This window comes from Poecilia reticulata, chromosome 2 (assembly GCF_904066995.2).
Source record: "Poecilia reticulata chromosome 2, P_reticulata-male-v2, whole genome shotgun sequence".
Classification (NCBI taxonomy): domain Eukaryota; kingdom Metazoa; phylum Chordata; class Actinopteri; order Cyprinodontiformes; family Poeciliidae; genus Poecilia; species Poecilia reticulata.
In genome coordinates this window covers 16,265,021-16,285,225 of record NC_088831.1, presented here as the reverse complement: position 1 = coordinate 16,285,225, position 20,205 = coordinate 16,265,021, and the positions used below count along the sequence as shown (strand labels likewise).

General features: G+C 42.9%; 1 protein-coding gene across 1 annotated transcript; it reads left to right on the top strand.

Annotated features, from left to right (window-relative positions):
- The first annotated feature begins 327 nt into the window (after nt 1-327).
- On the top strand, nt 328-17,194 carry LOC103482284 (uncharacterized). Its single transcript, XM_008438357.3, has 8 exons — nt 328-1,618; nt 2,618-2,872; nt 8,152-8,388; nt 9,876-10,046; nt 10,811-10,942; nt 11,720-11,883; nt 14,140-14,397; nt 14,485-17,194. Exons 1-8 carry the CDS (start codon nt 1,369-1,371, stop codon nt 14,659-14,661), a joined length of 1,644 nt encoding a protein of 547 aa, XP_008436579.2. The 5' UTR covers nt 328-1,368; the 3' UTR covers nt 14,662-17,194.
- The last annotated feature ends 3,011 nt before the right edge of the window (nt 17,195-20,205 follow it).

Below are 20,205 nucleotides of genomic sequence, written 5' to 3'. Positions count from 1 at the left end.
ACACAACAACATCTGGAAAGTGAAGTGTGATGACTTTCAGTTTTGACACACTGTAATGCTATTTCCTGAAAAACTAGTAATTACTTGTTCTTGTGTGTTTCTGTCTGCCAGCCTCTGCTGCTAAGCCTCTGTCATTCTTCATTCTGTGGATATTTTTATTATATTTATTTTATGCATCTTGTTTATTCTCATCACATCTTTTCCCATTTTCCCCATATTTCAGGTAACTCATCTTTGCACATCTTCATGTCACTTGGGTTACTTAACTCATGTTTTAACCTATTTTCCAGCCCTCTGTCTAACCCTTCCTCCTCTTTCCTTTTCCTCCCTCCCTCTGACTTTTTCATCGTGTTATCTCATCATTCCTCCTTCCCATCTTTGTCGCATGTCAAACCTCACAGACAGAGGAGGAGAGAAGCGTGTGTATGTGTGTGTGTGTGTTTTTGAAAGAGAGGGACAGAGAGAGAGAGAGAGAGAGAGAGAGAGCTAAAGAGAGCAGCAAAAGATAGACAAACTAACTGTGAGCAGTAGAGGCAGCTGTGGACAACCTGCAGGACAGACAACTCTCCTTTTTAAAAAGCGAGGACTTTCTGACTTCTTCTGAGCTGGTTCGGGATCAGAACCAGCTCTGATCCCGAAGCTTCTCCGAGTCCAAAGAAAGATCAGGAGGGACAGAACCAGTGGACCAAAGCAAAAAAGTTTTCATTTTGATGTTTGCAGACAATCTGGGATCTTATTTCTTTTAAGTAACAAGAACAAAACAGCGTTGAAGGGGAAAAGAGGAACAATTCAGCGAGGGGATGCTGCCGTCTGTTGCAACTGTTCCAAACCAAAGACAGCACAACTGAGAGAAGAAATCTGATCACAAACTACAAAACTTTTTTTTTTTTTTCCCAAGAATAACTAAGAACAGAAGGCTTAAACAAAGACACAGCAGGAGAAGGACAGTTACTGCCACCCAGCCATGCTGTTGGGCTTTTGTCCTTCAGGTTCAGATCTGATGAAATAAAGACAAAAATAAAACAAGAGAGAAGCAAAGGAAGAATTTCAACTTAGAAGAGAATCCAAATCCATTTCTAATCTGAGATTTTCTTAATAATAATAATAATAATCTAAAAAAAAACTAGAAGAAAATAAAAGAACAGAATTCAGGAACTGAAGGAACAGAAAGTGAAAAGAGAAAACACAAAGAAGAAAAGAGAAGACTCCACAACAAGTGAAGACAATTCCTCTGGAGCTGGAATGCTTAAGAAGAAATAATAATAAAAAAATATGCAGAAATGACAGAAGCAAAGCATTAGTGGAGAAACAAAGCGAAAATAAAGAAGAAAACCCATTAAGGACAAACAGAAACAGTTGATCCTGATCATGCAGCTCCTCACGTTCCTCGCTGCTCTCTCCTCCATCCTCCACCCTGCTCCCTCTCTGGCCCCTGCGGGCAGCGTGGCCCTCAGCCGGCTGGACCGCTGGGTACGCTCGGGGCTCCAGGTGCTGCAGTGGGACCAGCTGGACCGCTGCCTCCGCATGTCCTCCATGTCTGAGGCAGACTGCAGACGGCTCAGCCACCTGCCGCTGTCCTCTGTGGCCGTGTACATGTCGGAGCAGCGCAGCGCTGCAGGTAGGACCAGATGGAAGCATCGCACTGTACCAGACAGCTGGCATCATTCAAACAACAGCTGCTCACTTTTACAGCTGACTGTGTTTTATTGGGCTTTTGTGTGCAGTACTGGTTTACCGTATTGCCATTACGTTAAACCAGTTATTAGTTTTAAAAGTTTGTTTCAGAAATGATCAACTAACTTCATTTCATTGCAGTTAATATATTAAGTGATGCAAACTTCCACTGAAAACACTCTTGTCAATCTGAGAAGCAAGACTGTTTGGCAGTAGTTGTATTTGTGTTAACAGAGGAAAATTAGCCTTAATCATCCATAATGGATGTACAAGAAACTGCTGCTGAAAATAGCGGAGATGAGCAAAAAGAATAAATAAAAAATGGTGACAGAACCAGCATTCTGTTTCCATGGAGGAGTTTGGTGTGAGTGCACAGATCTTGAGATGACTCATGACTGAAATGTGAAGTATTTATTTAACAACACAGTGAACACAGTGGTATGTTTTTTATTTTTTCATTTATGTCAATTGTTTTCTCTTTTTGTTTTTTTGTTTTTATAAAAAGCTACTTTTTTAAAAAAAAATTGTAAACTGTAAAGCCAAAAACTACATTTATGTCTGTGCAAAAAGATATTTGGACAACAAAATAATTAAAAGACAAAAATTTTGAATAAAAAATAGTTGATACAAATGTATGGTTTAATGTTGGCCAATGAAATTTGAACAGCCTTTTTTTATCTCCACCGTTATTCTTGTATTTATTTTTGGAAAGCTGTACTCCTTTTATTTTAAAGCAGCAGGTGCAGCAGCTATCTGGACCAAGGACCAGGATCGGCGCTGCGTACTCCCATGAGATAATAACAGATGCATTAAGAATTCAAATACATATATTTACATCATATTTATCTAATCTTTATGGATGGTAGCTATGTCATGCACAGTGAACCTCTGTCTGATTTGTCTGCTGCATCTAAAGATCAGTAGCAACATTCTGCTCTTCCAGGTCCCTCAAACAAAGTCCTGGCTATCCTGCCCGACTTTTCCAGCGGCATGCTGAGCTCCAAGCTGAGGGGAAGCTTCAATGTTGGGCGGATGCTGAACAGACATCACCAGCCCCTCTACAGTTCCTCTGCCCATGATGTTGTTCTGGTTCTGGATCCATCACCAGGGGAGAACTTTGGACACCCTGTGGTCCTCTTTTATGTGGACATAAATGTGACAAAGAAGAAATGTTCCCACCTGGATGGCATTTACTTGGGTGAGTGTTGAATATCCTGGTCTTCTTCTCTGATGATAAAATGTTTTTGTTTTCTGTTTGTAGCTCACGTTAGTGTATGTGAACACAGTATCTACTATATTGCTAATTTCTGCGGTGAAACGTGTTTAAGCGCAGCTTTAGTTGACGAGTTAGACCGACTGTTCAATTAAAGCTGTGACAGAATTTAACTTGTGGTTCAGTACAATGCCCTGCAAAAAGTTTTTTTTTTTTCCCCCTCACATCTGGTCACATTAAATTCAAAAAGTTGGTTGTGTTTTATTGGGCTTTTGTGTGCTAGAGCGACACTAAGTTATGCATAACTTCAAAGTGGAAGGAAACTATAAAAGGTTTTCGAATATTTTTTTTCAAATCAAAATCTTAAACTTGTGTATTTGTGGTCAGTCACTCAGAGGTGTTAGGAGTTTGTCTCATATTCGGTGGGTTGCCAGTTTGAGACCCTGCTCTGTCCATTTCTGTGCTTGTGTAAAGACAACTTCACACACTTCGCCTGCTCCATCCATCCATCCATCCATTTTCTTCCGCTTATCCGGGGTCGGGTCGCGGGGGCAGCAGCTTCAGAAGGGAGGCCCAGACTTCCCTCTCCCCAGCCACTTCTTCCAGCTCCTCCGGGGGAATCCCAAGGCGTTCCCAGGCCAGCCGAGAGACGTAATCCCTCCAGCGTGTCCTGGGTCTTCCCCGAGGCCTCCTCCCGGTGGGACGTGCCCGGAACACCTCACCAGGGAGGCGTCCAGGAGGCATCCTTACCAGATGCCCGAGCCACCTCAACTGGCTCCTCTCGACGTGGAGGAGCAGCGGCTCTACTCTGAGTCCCTCCCGGATGACCGAGCTTCTCACCCTATCTCTAAGGGAGAGCCCAGCCACCCTGCGGAGGAAACTCATTTCGGCCGCTTGTACCCGTGATCTCGTTCTTTCGGTCATGACCCAAAGCTCATGACCATAGATGAGGGTGGGAACGTAGATCGACCGGTAAATCGAGAGCTTCGCTTTTTGGCTCAGCTCTCTCTTCACCACGACGGACCGGTACAGCGCCCGCTTCACAGTAGACGCTGCCCCAATCCGCCTGTCGATCTCCCGTTCCCTTCTTCCCTCATTCGTGAACAAGATCCCCAGATACTTAAACTCCTCCACTTGAGGCAGGACGACCCCCCTGACCCGGAGAAGGCACTCTACCCTTTTCCGGCTCAAGACCATGGCCTCGGATTTGGAGGCACTGAGCCTCATCCCGGCCGCTTCACACTCGACTGCGAACCGCTCCAGTGAGAGCTGCAGATCACGTTCCGATGAAGCCAACAGGACCACATCATCCGCAAAAAGCAGAGATGCGATCCTAAGGCCACCAAAACGGATCCCTAAACACCTCGTCTGCGCCTAGAAATTCTGTCCATAAAAGTAATGAACAGAATCGGTGACAATGGGCAGCCTTGGCGGAGTCCAACTCTCACCGGAAACAAGCCCGACTTACTGCCGGCAATGCGGACCAGACTCTGACACGGTCATACAGGAACCTGACAGCCCGTATCAAAAGGCCTGGTACCCCATACTCCCGGAGTACCCCCCACAGGGCCCCCTAGGGACACGGTCGAACGCCTTCTCCAAGTCCACAAAACACATGTAGACTGGTTGGGCGAACTCCCATGCACCCTCCAGGACCCCGCTGAGGGTGTAGAGCTGGTCCAGTGTTCCACGACCAGGACGAAAACCACACTGCTCTTCCTGAATCCGAGGTTCGACTATCCGACGGACCCTCCTCTCCAGGACCCCTGAATAGACCTTACCAGGGAGGCTTAAGAGTGTGATCCCCCTGTAATTGGAGCACACCCTCCGGTCCCCCTTTTTAAACAGGGGGACCACCACCCCAGTCTGCCAGTCCAGGGGAACTGCCCCCGATGTCCATGCGATATTGCAGAGTCGCGTTAGCCAACACAACCCAGAGCCTTAAGGAACTCCGGGCGGATCTCATCCACCCCCGGGGCCCTGCCACCGAGGAGCTTTTTGACCACCTCGGCGACCTCGTCCCCAGAGATTGGAGAGCCCAGCCCAGAGTCCCCATGCTCAGCTTCCTCAACAGAAGGCATGTTGGTGGGATTGAGGAGGTCTTCGAAGTATTCCGCCCACCGGCCCACAACGTCCCGAGTTGAGGTCAGCAGCGCACCATCCCCACTATAAACAGTGTTGGTGCTGCACTGCTTCCCCCTCCTGAGACGCCGGATGGTGGACCAGAATCGCCTCGAAGCCGTACGGAAGTCTGTCTCCATGGCCTCTCCAAACTCCTCCCACGCCCGAGTTTTTGCCTCAGCGACAACCCGAGCCGCATGCCGTTTCGCCCGCCGGTACCTATCAGCTGCTTCTGGAGTCCCACAGGCCAAAAAGGCCCGGTAGGACTCCTTCTTCAGCTTGACAGCATCCCTCACCGAAGGTGTCCACCAACGGGTTCGAGGGTTGCCGCCGCGACAGGCACCAACGACCTTGCGGCCGCAGCTCCGATAGGCCGCCTCGGCAATGGAGGTACGGAACATGGTCCACTCAGACTCAATGTCCCCCACCTCCCCCGGAACGTGTTCGAAGTTCTGCCGGAGATGAGAGTTGAAGCTCCGTCTCACAGGGGACTCCGCCAGACGTTCCCAGCAGACCCTCACTACACGTTTGGGCCTGCCAGGTCTGACCGGCTTCCTCCCCCACCACCGGAGCCAACTCGTCACCAGGTAGTGGTCAGTGGACAGCTCCGCACCTCTCTTCACCCGAGTGTCCAAGACATACGGCCGCAAATCCGATGAGACGATGACAAAGTCAATCATCGAACTGCGGCCTAGGGCGTCCTGGTGCCAAGTGCACATATGGACGCCCTTATGCCTGAACATGGTGTTCGTGATGGACAATCCGTGACGAGCACAGAAGTCCAACAACAGAACACCGCTTGGGTTCAGATCGGGGGGGCCGTTCCTCCCAACCACGCCTCTCCAGGTCTCACTGTCATTGCCCACGTGAGCGTTGAAGTCTCCCAGTAGAACAAGGGAGTCCCCAGGAGGGGCACTCTCCAGTACCCCCTCTAAGGACTCCAAGAAGGGTGGGTAATCTGAACTGCCGTTCGGCCCGTAAGCACAAACAACAGTCAGAACCCGTCCCCCACCCGTAGGCGGAGGGAGGCCACCCTCTCGTTCACCGGGGTGAACCCCAACGTACAGGCGCCCAAATGGGGGGCAACAAGTATGCCCACTCCAGCCCGGCGCCTCTCACCGTGGGCAACTCCAGAGTGGAAGTACGTCCAGCCCCTCTCAAGGAGACTGGTTCCAGAACCAGAGCCATGCGTCGAGGTGAGGCCGACTATTTCTAGCCGGAACCTCTCAGCCTCGCACACTAGCTCCGGCTCCTTCCCCACCAGAGAGGTGACGTTCCACGTCCCGAGAGCCAGCTTCTGCAGCCGAGGATCAGACCGCCAGGGTCCCCTCCCTTGGCTGCCGCCCATAGCACAATGCACCCGACCCCTTTGGCCCCTCGGACAGGTGGTGAGCCCATCGGAAGGGGGACCCATGTCTCCTCTTCGGGCTGAGCCCGGCCGGGCTCCGTGGGTAAAAGCCCGGCCACCAGGCGCTCGCCATCGTGCCCCACCTCCAGGCCTGGCTCCAGAGTGGGGCCCCGGTGACCCGCGTCCGGGCGAGGGAAAACGCAGTCCAAAGTTCGTATTCATCATAGGGGTCTTCGGGCTGCACTTTGTCTGGTTCCTCACCTAGGACCTGTCTGCCTTGGGTGACCCTACCAGGGGCATAAAGCCCCAGACAGCATAGCTCCTAGGATCATTGGGACACTCAAACCCCTCCACCACGATAAGGTGGCAGCCCAAGGAGAGGCACTTCGCCTGCTGATGGTGGTAAAAGGGCAGGCGGTTCTGCAGCTTGACACTGTGTGTGAATGAGAATGGCTGATTCCATCCACTGTTATGTGTCCTTGAGTGTCCAGAAAAACATTTTAAATGAAGTCTGATGTCAGCACTGTAGAAGCTAACCGCATGGTGGCTAGTTAATTCAGTCATTTAATTTAGGTGGGTTGGACTGCATCTAGAAGTTGTCTGTCCAAAAACACAATCACTTCCAGTTTAGACCCTAAAACCAGATATCTGGTTTTATGAAAAAAGCTCTGTGGTTGAGCTTTTTTCATAATTCAGCAATTTGTTTTTTCTAGTGACGCCTGTAAGGGTTCTTTATAGATGGTTTTGTCAAACACATTTAAGCTGACAGGTGAGCTTTCAGTATTCAGTCACAAAAAGCCAGTTTATAAAGACCAGACTGTAGACCTGTAGATTGAACAGCAAGTGAGAGCACTCAAAACATCTGAAAGGTGTAAGTGTAACTGTGACTGTTCCAGCATGACATTCATTTGTTGCTAATTTCGCAAAACTACATGCTTTGCGTATGTAATATGAATAAATTCCTAATCAAAATGTAAAGCCCTGCTTCAGTCACAAGGAAAAGACAGTAAAAGTTCAATGCAGATGTGCCTCCCAGAAAGATGTATTACACTATTACATATAGTAGTCATTCAGATTATTTTTTAAATAGGTTTCCTGATATTTCTAGGCTCAGTTGTTTCCGTAGAAACCAGCTGATCTGGTTCCTACGGAAGAAAACTTGAGAGTTAACAGAAGACGAAGTAAGGATCCATTCCTGTAGAAGATATCTGAAGGGACACAGAGGTGTGTCAAAGTTTCTGAGCCCCTGCTGTGAGAAAAGTTAAGGCCAGATGTTAAGGTCACTTTGCCCCCGTGTCACACGAACACACGTCTGTCAATTATTCATATCTGCTCATGTTGCAAAGTACCTCCTGCTGGGACGGTTGCGGTGAATGGGTTTGCGTGACTTTCTCAATATTTGACAGAACTGCGCATAAATTTACTTAAATAAGATGGAACTATAAACAAGAAAATAATTTTTTGCTGATGAAATTCACATTCACATTTTTTTTTGTAAATTACAACCACAAATTTCAGCAATTTATGTGTTTTTAAAAACAAAAATACGAAAACCGTGCCATGCATTTGTATGCTATAGCGGGCAAAAATGTTCCAGTTTGCTTTCATCAGGCCGAAGATGCCAGAGACACGGCATACTGGATGGATTTCTAAGAACAGCTCAACACTCTTGTAACCCTTCCATCAAGGATAGATCCACGTCACTCAAATGTTTTGGAAGGTTCAAATCATTTTTTTTTGACCCCAGGAAACAGTGAGAAACTTTTCAGTCTGAAAGATGTTTCCCCACCTGTAGGAGACGAGTGTTTGACTCTGGCTTTGAAGGGTCGCTGCCAGAACCAGCTGAAGCGCCGTCAGACCGGTCCACAGAGGCTGTTTGGCAGCAGACGGGTGGCAGGTGGGACGCTGGGTGGAGGCACCGCCGGCAGCCGCTTGCTGGAACGAGCCATCGGAGGTTTCTGTGAGGTTCACTTTCTGCCACTGGTGGTTGCCGTCGGAGACAGCAGTTGGACGCAGAGACTCAAATGTGTTGGTAGGTCTGCACTCTGCCATATAACCAAGACATTTCTAATGGCCTTTTCCTGTTTAGTTTCTCTGTTCCTTGTTGTGTTTTTTTTTTTTGTTCATATCAGCATTCATGTTTTTTTTTTCTGTTTTATCTAGTCTGACATCATGGGATGCATTATGGGAATTCTGCAACCAAATTCCAGTTGTTGTCTTTTCTAAAACATTGCTCCTGGTTTTGGTAAAGTGACGCTACTTTCTGCCGGGCTCTGGATCACCTTGTTCCTTTGTCACATTGAAAAAGTTCCCTCATCTACATCACATGTTCTCAAAGCCAACTGAGCCCTGGGAAGTGAAGCACCAGTGGGAACATGCGCTCAGTTCCAATATGCATGCTGTAATCAGCATGCCATCACTTTGCTTCGTTTTGTCCCAAAGTAATAAAAAGGGTCAGAATCAGATTTAATGACAACCCTGTCTGATGTAACACAGACTCACATTTGGCTCAAGAATTTTTTTTTCAGATACAGAGGAATTCATGTAATTCGTTTGAATTTTATTCCCATGAATGTTAACATTTCCTCTGCTAACTGAGTCCAGCAGAGGCTGAGATAAGGCTCATTAATTTTTTGCAGTTCCTCTGAGCCTTACACAATCTGACATCAAGGAGATTTTCCTCGGATGTGTCTGCCCATTCAGTTTGACCTCTGTTTTATTTTAGATGTGGATTTTCAACCCTTTTAGACTGACGAGAAGCAACAGCTGCTTTCATTACTGATGTCTTTCTGCCCTGATATTAACACAGAACTGACAAAACTTTGGCTTTTGTAGGGAAGGTTTTGACCTCTCACTTCACGCTGATGAGGTTCTGCTAATCAAGTGCATTTAAATAAAGATGCTACTTTCTCTCTTAAATTCAAAGGATTCAGATGGGTGGAGCTGAGTTTTCCCACATGTTGTCCACACAGCTTCATTTTGGATTAATACATAATTTCTGTGTGATATAGGTGCTGTTCGTACACTTGAGGTTAAATTTTATAGCTAAACTCTAACTTCAAACTAAGCGAAGATAATAAAAGCTAACATTTAATTTTGATATGATCTCTATTTTATCCACAGCGGTGTATTATTAATAGATCTTAAGGTGTTACAATGACCAAATCCACATGAGGTCAATGTAGGGAAACCAGCAGCCATTTTATCAAACTGTCGGTCTCTATGATTTGTTTTTCACTCTTTAGCTTAAACTTTTCCAAGTTACTGTAGTTTGTCAAATAGGTTTTTATTTCATTTTTTGAAGTTACTTTCTGTGCTGTTAAAATTTTGCATATTTGTTTCTTATTTTTTGTATTTTTGTATTTTCGTGTATTTTTCCAGTCTCTAATTTACTTTGAATGGTAATTCAAAGTAAGTTTGACTTACCATTCAAAACACTCAGGGCGTGTTTTGGCGCTCGACAACCTTTCCCTGTGGTGGTTCTCCTGTTCTGAGCTTTCCCTCTTTCTCCTCCAACAGACAACGCAGAATTTGCCAGGTGTCCCCAGCAGCTTCCCATGAGCTCTCCCGGTCTGCCTGTGTCAAGCTGTGAGCTCAATAAAAACACCAGGCGCTGCCACCAGCAGCCACTGGCCACACACCTGTCCTGCCGCCTCTATCAGACCTGTGACCATGCCGTGCTCATCTCAGGTTGGACCGTTCATTCGTTTCTTCTGTCCCACACGATTCAAACATCTTTAGACACAATCGGAAATAACTTCGACAACTTCTGGGTACTGAAGTTGTTCGAGTTTTGGTGAAGTTTTGATCAATTCTTAACTTATTTCAGCATTTTGGGCACAAACACGGGGTAGAGACAAAGTCAAGATGCAAAGACAACTTTCACTGAGAGACACATTAAAAGGTAGACATGCAGTTCCACTCAAAAAACGTCTGGCATCCAACATCGTCGGGGGTTTCTCCCCCTTTCTTGGATTCTGTCTGGGAAACATTCAACTGGACCATTCAGTGGACAGAAGGAGAAATTTGTAACGACAGTGTTGCTTTTCCGCACTGTTTTAGAACTGTAATCGGCCTGTTTTAGCAGCGACAGCAGAGGAAGCTGCTCTGTACCTTCAAGGACTTCACAATCATAGACTTACACCATATTAATAACAGCTTAGTTCATTATTCATCTTGAACAAAACAACATAAACTATAAAGTATCAAAGAAATGACAAAAAAGTATCAACTTAGTTGATAACGTATCTAAAGTACCTCAATGGACTGTTTCACACCAAACAAAACCTGAAACGGACTCCAGAGGCAAATTGGATTCTGCACATTTTCCTCAATGTCATAAATGTGTTATTTACTGAAGAAGTGTAACTCTAACCATCTGCCTGTATGTATCTACATATTTGTGCGTGTGTGTGTGCGCGTGCATGCGCGTGTGTGTGTGTGTGTCTATGCAGGTGGTTGGCAGCCTCAGATGACATTTCAGCATCACGCTCAGAATCTTCAGAAGTTCTACAAAATGCTCAGAAACAATGGTTTCCATAAAAATCACATCAACACTTTCTTCGCCAGCAGTGGACAGCTTCTAGGTAGGAAATGAACAAGCGCTATGATACAGAAAGCTACAGTATGTCAAAGTATTTGCAGAGACCCAGAATCCCGTAATGAAAAGTTTAATGGTTGTAGAACCAGTCGGGAATTACAGGAAAAGTTCTGCAGCACAAAACAAGGACAAATATACTTTAATAGAAAGTATTATTTGTCCTGACAATCTGATGAAGTAGGGTTTTGCCTTTTCTTGGAAGCATCCGTGAACAATAATAATTTCAATCCTGATTTAAGTGACTCACCAATTTCTACACGTCTTATGTTTTCAGGAAGCCCTTCCAGAACCTGGAAACAGACATTATAAATGTTTATACTGCAGCACTAAACAAGACAACATTTTCTTGATCTGGAAGCACTTTTGACTTGACAATTTTGGCCCACATGAGAAGATGACATGACAAAAAAAAAACTGAACAGAAGTCTACAAAAAAATAAATCAGAAATAGGGTAACAGAACTACTCCAACCTCCTGCAGCCATGGGCAGTGTAATTCTAGAAAAACATTCTGAAAAAAGAATTGTGGAATCATATGTTAAAATACTAGAATTCATGGAAATCAAGTTTATTTGTGCAGGACATTTCAGCAACGAAGCTGTTCAAAGGCAGAAGATGTGTTTTCCTTTCACCCTGTCTGGACGGAGACAGGAAGAACCTCCGATAAAGATTCTACCAAATGCAATAAATTGCACAATACACAGCAAAACCTCACAAACTGTCTTAGAGCTGAACCTCTTCTTTCTTTTCTATGTGCACTGAAGACGTAGAGGGCGTTTACTCCGCAACAGAGAAGGCAGTGATCCGTAACCATGTGTCATACATTTGCCGGAAGCAGCATTGTGCCGACACTCTGGTTCTGTACCTGAACTCACCGACACGCACTGATGGGACCATGCTGCTGTGGGACGCCAACCTGAATGGCATCGTAAGAGAAACACGGAAACAAAGCACACACATTGCTCACTGTAGTGAGGGAGGATTGTGAGCAGCCAATGGTTGCTGCCTATAATAGTAATAACAAAAAAAAAAACATTATTAGAGGCAGACACATAAATATTAATGTAAATGTAGAGCCACTTTGACTCTCTACATTGAACGATATAGTTGCTTCAGATAGCAAACAGACCGATCTGCTATGGGATGCTGTGGGCTGTCCAACTTTTAATCTGCTATGACATCCGCTGAGGTACTGACAGCTGAATGCAAGGAACTGATCTCGTTACTGCAACATATAACATTTCTTAGTACCTGAGTGCTGCTCTTGCCTACTACTTTGCTGCTGATTATTGTGCAAGATTATTGTGTTCAGTTATTAAATAAGAATTTCTGCTCCTAAATCGAAAATGAAGCAGCCCCCTCAGCTTTTTAAGAAAGAACAGCCTCCACAGGTGATTGTAAAGTTTCTTCCATCAGATACAATGGATCTCATGGATCACTGTGAAAACTGAAGGCATACAAACATATTCTCATAAAAGAACATGGGATTGTAATACAAATGAAATATAATAATAATAATAATAATAATAATAATAATAATAATAATAATAATAATAATAATAATAATAATAATAATAATAAAACGTACTGCATTGCTTTCAGCAATGTGATACAGAAAGATATTTTTTAAAGGGGTGGTATTATAATCTAAAATATTTTTTTTACTCAATCAGCTCCTTCAGACTAGCCAGCAGCAGTTAGCAAACACTTGGTGGGACTGAGCATCTGCTGAGTCATTATAGGAGCTACTTCTCAGTGAAACATTGGTAAAAAAAAATTGTTAAAGGGTTAATAGAGGAGCCATGTTGTGATGACATGTTTCAGAAAGAGCAGGTGTTTTTAAAGACACAGTGGCCCAATTTAAAATCGTTAAATTACAAAGTCAAATTTATTTTAAGTCATGTTTGATTCATAGAGCACTTCTATAACAACTGAAAGTAGCATAGTTACTTGATTGTGGTATAAAGTGGCACAATGTACCAGGGAAATACAAACTATTCAACATCTGAATCCTGCTGACTAGCTGTTTTCTAGCAGTTCATGTCAGAACTAATTACTTCAAGCTTTTGTAAGGCACACCCTTCCTGGCTCTGGCATCCCTGCACGAAGTTCAAAGAAACTTATTGAAAACGCCAACATTCCATTAATTCAAAAAGAGACCAAGCTCTTTTAAATAACCAACATAATTTAAAACGTCATTTTTCATTCATTCCATTCCTGCTTTATTTATAAAGAACTTTAAAAACAACACAGTTGACCAAAGTGTTGTCCACCACAACCAGAATGACAATAGCTGTAAAAACCTACACTCCAAGCTGAGTTAAAAGCCAGTGAGAAAGATAAAAACAAGCTTTAAGAGAAGACTTAAAAACATGAAGAGACTCAGTTTGTCTGATATGTGATGCTAACCCGTTCCACAGTTCTGGGGCAGTAACAGAGAATGAGCCGTCACCTCTCAGCTTTCTCTTTGATTTTGACTAACATCAACCGATACGACCTAAGAGACGGTGAGGGAACAAACAGGTCAGACAGAGACATGCAGAGATTTAAAAATGTTAAAATCAATCCTAAAATGTTCTGAAAGTCAGAGAGGAGATGCTAAGACAGGAGTAACGTGCTCTAACTTCAGCATTTAAAACCACCTGGAGTCTAGAAAGTGACTTGTGACTGAGGCCAACATAAAGCTCAATTTAGCATGATCTAAGCAAATTCAGATAAAAGCATGAATATACATTTCAAAGTGAAGCAGAGAAAGAAAAGGTTTTACTTTGGCTAGGTTTCTCAGATAAAAAAAAAGAAGAAGCTGGATTTGACAACTGAGCTAACCTGTGCATCAAATCTAAGACTGGACTCCAGCCTTACAATGAGGTTTACTGCAACAGGTGTCATATAATTTAAAACAGTTTACAATCTGTTGTAGACAGGACATTTATTTTTACATCTAAGGCGATCAACTTTATGCTGAACCTGAACAGAAAAATTGTCTTGTCATTCAAATAAGAGCTCTGGTCAAATATTCCCCTCTCTATGGACTCTGACACGTCAAACCCACATTTACTTTTGTACTTCTTGTTTTTAGTCATTAATCTGAAATGACAACCTAATGCCACTGATAGAGCTTGCTGCAGTGCAGGGGTTTCAGTTTTGTTGCTTTGATGGCTGTTCCTGTCCTCTTCCTGAGCAGGCTGACCTGAAGGAGCGCTACTCGGTGAGCGAACTGCTGGCTGACCTGGCCGGCTGCAGGGCCTCTCGGGTTCTCCTGTTTGTGGATCAGAGCTACAGCGGGGTCTTGTCCAAAAGGCTAAGGAGTTCCCAGAAACACCATAACGTGGTGTTGATCCAGCATCAGTCCCACCAGATCCACAGGCTGTTCCAGGGCTGGGATGATAACAGCTGGTCTTCTATCAGTGCTGCCACTTGCCTGTTAGACCACCTGGAGAAGGCAAGTTTTCATGCATTTGCTTTATTTTGTTTTTGTTTTCTCTGGTATTCCACTGATCTGCTCTTAAACCGGTGCTGTTATTGTCAGGTTGACGGGATGTCTCGGCTCTTGGAGCCATGGGCCGGCCTACTAAACGTGACGCTGGCAGGAGCTCCGTGTAATGCGACCCCCGCTCTTACAGACAGTGAGATGCAGCGAGAGTATCAGGGCTGCCAGAACCTGCCGACTGCTCTGTGGTATCAGAAGCATGGGAGGACCAACTGAGAGACACCAACAGACTGATCCAAACAAGACAGACATGGAGGTTTTATCTCCAGTGTATGTTTGCCACTATATGTGTGTGTCTCTGTGTGTATTTTGGCTTGGGAAGCTTATGCTTGTTAAAACTTCAGTTTAACTGTGTTAGACATTGCTGTGTGTTTATTTTATGACATAAGTCTACTCATCTCAGTGGGACGCCCTGAACACCATGTGATCTGTGTGTGTGCGTGTGTGTGTGTCTGTGTGTGAGTGAGTGTGTGTTCACGAGTTCAGCAAAAGGACAGCCTATCTCAAGGGCCAGCACCAGCTTACATTATGGTCAGAGTGTGTTTGTGTACAACACGTCTCCTGGGCACTTTAACATTTTAGATCCAATCATCGGCCTATTTTTATCCTAACACCGGTGTCCTTTCATGATCTTATTTTAATCTGCCCTGAACTCAACGGGTTTTTTTCTTCTCCTCCGAATCCTGTTCACATCTTTTTAAATCTAATTTTGAAATTGTTGTGTCAGCTGACCAATATGCCTTTCTTCTGATTGCTCTGACCTTCTTCTTTTAAAAAGACAGACAGTAAAAAAAAACAAAAAAAACTAAAATATACGTATTTACATAGTGACTGTGGACAATTCATATAACAAAAGCCATTATTAGTTTTATTCTTTACAGAGGTTTTATAGTATTACTCTTGTTATTCCACCAAATGTTGATTTCTGAACTTTTTTTCCCCAGAGCTGCATATTTATTGGTATTTACACACAAAAAAAAAAAACTTTTACACAATAACATAATATTAGTCTGACTCATGTGAGTTCAGTGAAATGAGTATCTAGACGTCACAAATATTTATTGGCTCTGATAGCATTAATAATAACATTATATATTCAGGTATACAAGCTAAACATCAGTAATATATGATCCGGGCTGTAGACTGAACACTAAGGCTCTGTCTACACAGCATGTTTTGATGCTCAGTATTTTATTTTTTCTGAAATCTGATTTTATTTGCATGGTTGTTCCTGCTACTGCATGATGTGACCACAGTCAGACTTCTTAGAACCCCAAATGCACAGATGAAGAATGTTGACCTTCAAACAGCATCAGAGGTCATAAAGGATGGAAACGTCTAATCTACTCTGACAGAATTGGTCTCAAATACTCACTAAAGCTCTCATTTTCATACAGTTGACACTAGACGTTTGCATACATCAAATAAAGACGTAGTTTTTTTTTCCTGAAGTTAAATCAGACAACACTTCTGTTTATTTGAACAAGTAAAATGTCAGAAAAAAAAAAAATAATTAAGGAGAAAACAAAAAAATGTCGTCATAATAATAATAATAATCAAACTTAAAAAGAAAATGTCAGTATTTGGTAGCATTGCCTTTTTAGACCACTTCTGGACGTCTCCTCACTGCTTAGAGAGAACGTAGTGAGTCTGTATGTAAATGTCTTTACTCTTTCTCTCATTTTTGTGGCATTTAGCAAATCCAAATAATTTTGATAATTCGAACTGATCTAAAACTAGAGAAGCTTGGTCTGATTTAATTTTAGTGATAAGAAAGTTGTCTTTCTATGTGGTTTGTGTTTGATTTTAACTGTACATGTTTCTTTCATTACATAGAAAAAAATATCTAAAAAGTGTAGAAGAGAGCAGGTAACAAAGCAAATCAGTCTGAATCCATTGTGTGTTTGTTTTCTTTGGATGGGCTGCGCTGAAACTAATTTTATTGTGTTTCTGTCTGATGACAGTAATGGCTGGTTCTGATTCTGCCAGTATGACTGGTACATTTACCAGATCAGGGATTACTGAAACAATCAACTTGTGGTTTCATTTTAAAAAACAGTGTTTGAAAATTGTGGCAGCTGGGATTTCATCTCACCGATGATAATAACTGTGTTTTGAACTGAACATGAACTAAAAACATGTTTACAGTTAGTCTGACTTTTGGAGAAGTGTTTACAATTCAAAACAATTCTAAGAATGGGCAAAAGTTTCAAACCACACATTTCATGGAATCAGAACATTAAGTCTGAAGAGACAGAGAATCTAGCAAACAACAAACTAGATGGCTGCTATTAAAATGAAGAGCAACGGCAGTCCCTCCTGCAAAACAGAGTAACTACTGCATTTAATCAAACCATAAGAGTGTGCCTGCTAAAATCCTATAATCTGATCACCTTGGACCTATTCTGTGCCCTAACAGGATGTAAAATGTTCTGTCCAGTGATGTTTGTCTAAATGTCAACCGTAATCCCATAAAGCACATCCTCTTGTACTGTCTTTTCTTCTCGCTGTGTCACACAGAGCTGTAGTAGAAATGGAACAATTTGATGTTCAATCAGAAGATAAAAGTTGATGAAAGTAACAACTTCTGAAAGCAGAAGCAAGAAACTGAGTTCCACATTTTTGTTGTTTGTGTGATGACCAGTACAGTGTGATGACCAGTACAGTGTGTGACGTGTAATTTATCTGAAATGTTTCCAGTTGCATGCAGTGAATCACAAAGTAAAATCAATAAAGTACTTCAAAGTGAGAGCTCTTGTCTACTTTGCATTCTTGAACAAATAACCTCTTGAACACACCAACCATGTTCAGAGGATATGACCATTCTATGCATGAGTTGTGGATTAAAACTGGTGACTTCCCCCTGGTTGACACAAACGAGTTCTAATGACAGACAAAATATAACCTCTATAATAGGGTTTGTATTATCCCTTCAAATCATTGAATTCAGGGATCCCACAGTCAGGTGGACCAAATCCAGCAACTATACATTGTGGACAATCAGCTATTAGTGGTGATCTAACATGTAGAACTTAAATCCGAACCCATTAGGAACAAAAGTAACTCAGGCATAAAGAGACAAGTAGGGTCAAAGGGAGTGTAGAGGTCACCAACAGATAAACTCATAAACAGAAGTCAGAGAGCTTCATGGATATCAGACTTCCATCACCAGAGGCTAGGATGCAGCAGGATAAGCCAACCATCATCAAACTCTAGAGATTTGGAAATGTACTTTCTGGAGTGATTAATCGTACATCTTTGTCTGGAAATCCAGTGGATGAGTCTGGATTCAGTAGCTGGTAATTAGCTACCAGCTACTGCCTTGAGGTAATTACAGTGTGTGAAAAGTAAAGTTTGGTGATGAGGGTATTATGATGTGGGCTGCTAATGAGAAATTGTGCTTAGTGCCTCAGTGTCAGTGAAAGGAGCTCTTAATGCTTTAGCCTACCAAGGCACTATAACCCTGCTGCCATCACTGCACCCTCAGGGTACTCATGTAGATTTACTCCAAACAGTAACCTTTAATCCCAGCCCTTTTAGTTCAACCAGGATGTTTTTACCAAAACAAGTAACATTATCAGCTTGGTCTGGAATGCTGGGAGAGAGATGTTCAAACTTAAGATTTTTCTTCCGTAATTCACATTGAGTAATTTATGATTTAGTGATTTATACCAATTCACAGCAAAAGTCATCTCAGGCTACTTTACAAAAGAAACAGATCCTATTAGTTTCCAGTTATGTAATTAAATAAATTTAACACAGTCCAGTCATATAGGCAGATTCCAGTTTCAGCTACAGTGGACATCCATCTAGAAGTTGTTGATTGGTTAAAAGTTAATAATGTATGAAGTTATTTCCTCATCCTGAGCAAACAAGTGGTGACACTAGTTTCCATAAACATAAACATAAAATTGTGCAAATATACTACCAAAATAAATCGTCTCAATGTAATCAAATGTTATCAAAATCATGTTATTTGATTAAAAAAGATTATTTTTGCTCTAATGAGCAAAAACACGTCTATTTGATACGTGTATTTTGGATAACAACATATTCATAGATGTAGTTTGCAAAACTGCAATGGAATTTTTTTTTTTCATATCACAAGCATCAACAACCACATGTTTCTACTGGCAGAAGAAGACAACAGGAAGTAGTAGAAGGCTGATGGTTTGTTTTGTTTTGGTTTTTTTGACAACGTTCAGCTGGCTCCACCAGAGCTCTCGCTGCATCACATATAGTTCATAAAAAGTTGTGTTTCATTCAAACATGTTGTAAAATCGCTAACCTCTATCACCCCAAAACACCCACGCACACACACACACACACACACACCCACGCACACACACACACACACACACACACACACACACACACACACACACACACACACACACACACACACACACACACACACACACACACACACACACACACACACACACACTGACTTAGCTTTTATTGTGAATAACTATGATCTCTCTTTCATTGGCTTAAAAACTGGCTCAGAGTATATCTACTTTGCTGTGTTTCTATCATAGACGAAGCCACAAACAAGATGTTGACTCTGCTTTCTTAGTCTCCAGTCCATCCTGGCATATATCCACTCAGGTTCTGGTTCTGCTGGAGGTTTCTTCCTGTTATAGGAGAGTTTTCCTGTCCACTGTCATCACGTGCATACTCAGTAAGATGGACCGATGCAATGCCAACAACACAATGCAAGCAATCATCCACTGTCGTCACATGTTCGCCTAGGAGGAGTGAATGTTGCAGGTTAATTGACCCGATGCAATCTGTTGGGTTTATGTAGGTAGAAAACATTTTAACCAGTTTGAATAATAAACTGAAGTTGATTTTGTTGTTTAAATATTAGGATAACCATTTGTAGTAAAGTTCCTTGAGACTTGGCTCTTTATAAATAAACTGAACAGAACAAGTGTCAAAAATACACAAAATGTTGAAAGAGATGCATAGTGCTGAGACAAGAGCTTTTAACAGTGTTGCGAAGTCACAACTACTTTTTAACACAACTACTGTATGTTGATCCTGACAGGACTGAAGGCTTCACATGAGCTTGTGTTCAGTGTCATCCTAAGAGCAGTTGTTGGTCCGTGTCTCTGCTTGCAGGTCGAGACTTTTCTGCTGTTCCCACTACACAGCTGCAGAGAACCCAGAAATAAGTCAAACATATCAAAACAGCACAATGAATAATTATTTCTATGTGTAGCGTGACCAACCATTTCACTCAGAGTTCTCCAAACTAACAAAATGACTAAGTTCTATTTCTGACACCTTGCTTAAAGAGTATTAAAATAAGGGCAGGTGGGGGAGTCAATAGGTCACTCGTAATGTTTTATGACACCAGCACTTCTTTAAGAACAAAGTTGAGCTGTCTAAAATCCTGCCTACGGAGTTGAGCCAACTTTTGCATGAATTAATAAAAGCACAAGTGTGTTACTGTCTGGACTGCCAGACAGAAGGAGCCAGGGAGGGTCAGAAATAGAGGCTACAGACAGAGAGGACAGGAGGCAGAACAGGTTGGTGCAAAAGAGACAGATGGAGGAAAACAGAGAGATGGATGGGAGGAGAGTAGAGAGTGCACTGCAAGGGAGGGAGGGAAAGCAAAGAGGGGGGGGCAAGAGGTGAAGAGAAGAGAATTTGTCCTGGGGCTTCTCTAAATTATGTGTGATCACTTAAAGTCTATAAATACTTCTACAATATTGTAAGCATACAGGAAATCAGTTTTTTCTCTTCCTTTTG

Bases quoted from the DNA above. Each gene is read 5' to 3' on its own strand.
- LOC103482284 (XM_008438357.3), top strand. From the start codon at position 1,369: ATGCAGCTCCTCACGTTCCTCGCTGCTCTCTCCTCCATCCTCCACCCT. The intron at 1,619-2,617 runs GTAGGACCAGAT...CTGCTCTTCCAG, and splicing joins GGAGCAGCGCAGCGCTGCAG to GTCCCTCAAACAAAGTCCTG. The intron at 2,873-8,151 runs GTGAGTGTTGAA...CCCCACCTGTAG, and splicing joins CCTGGATGGCATTTACTTGG to GAGACGAGTGTTTGACTCTG.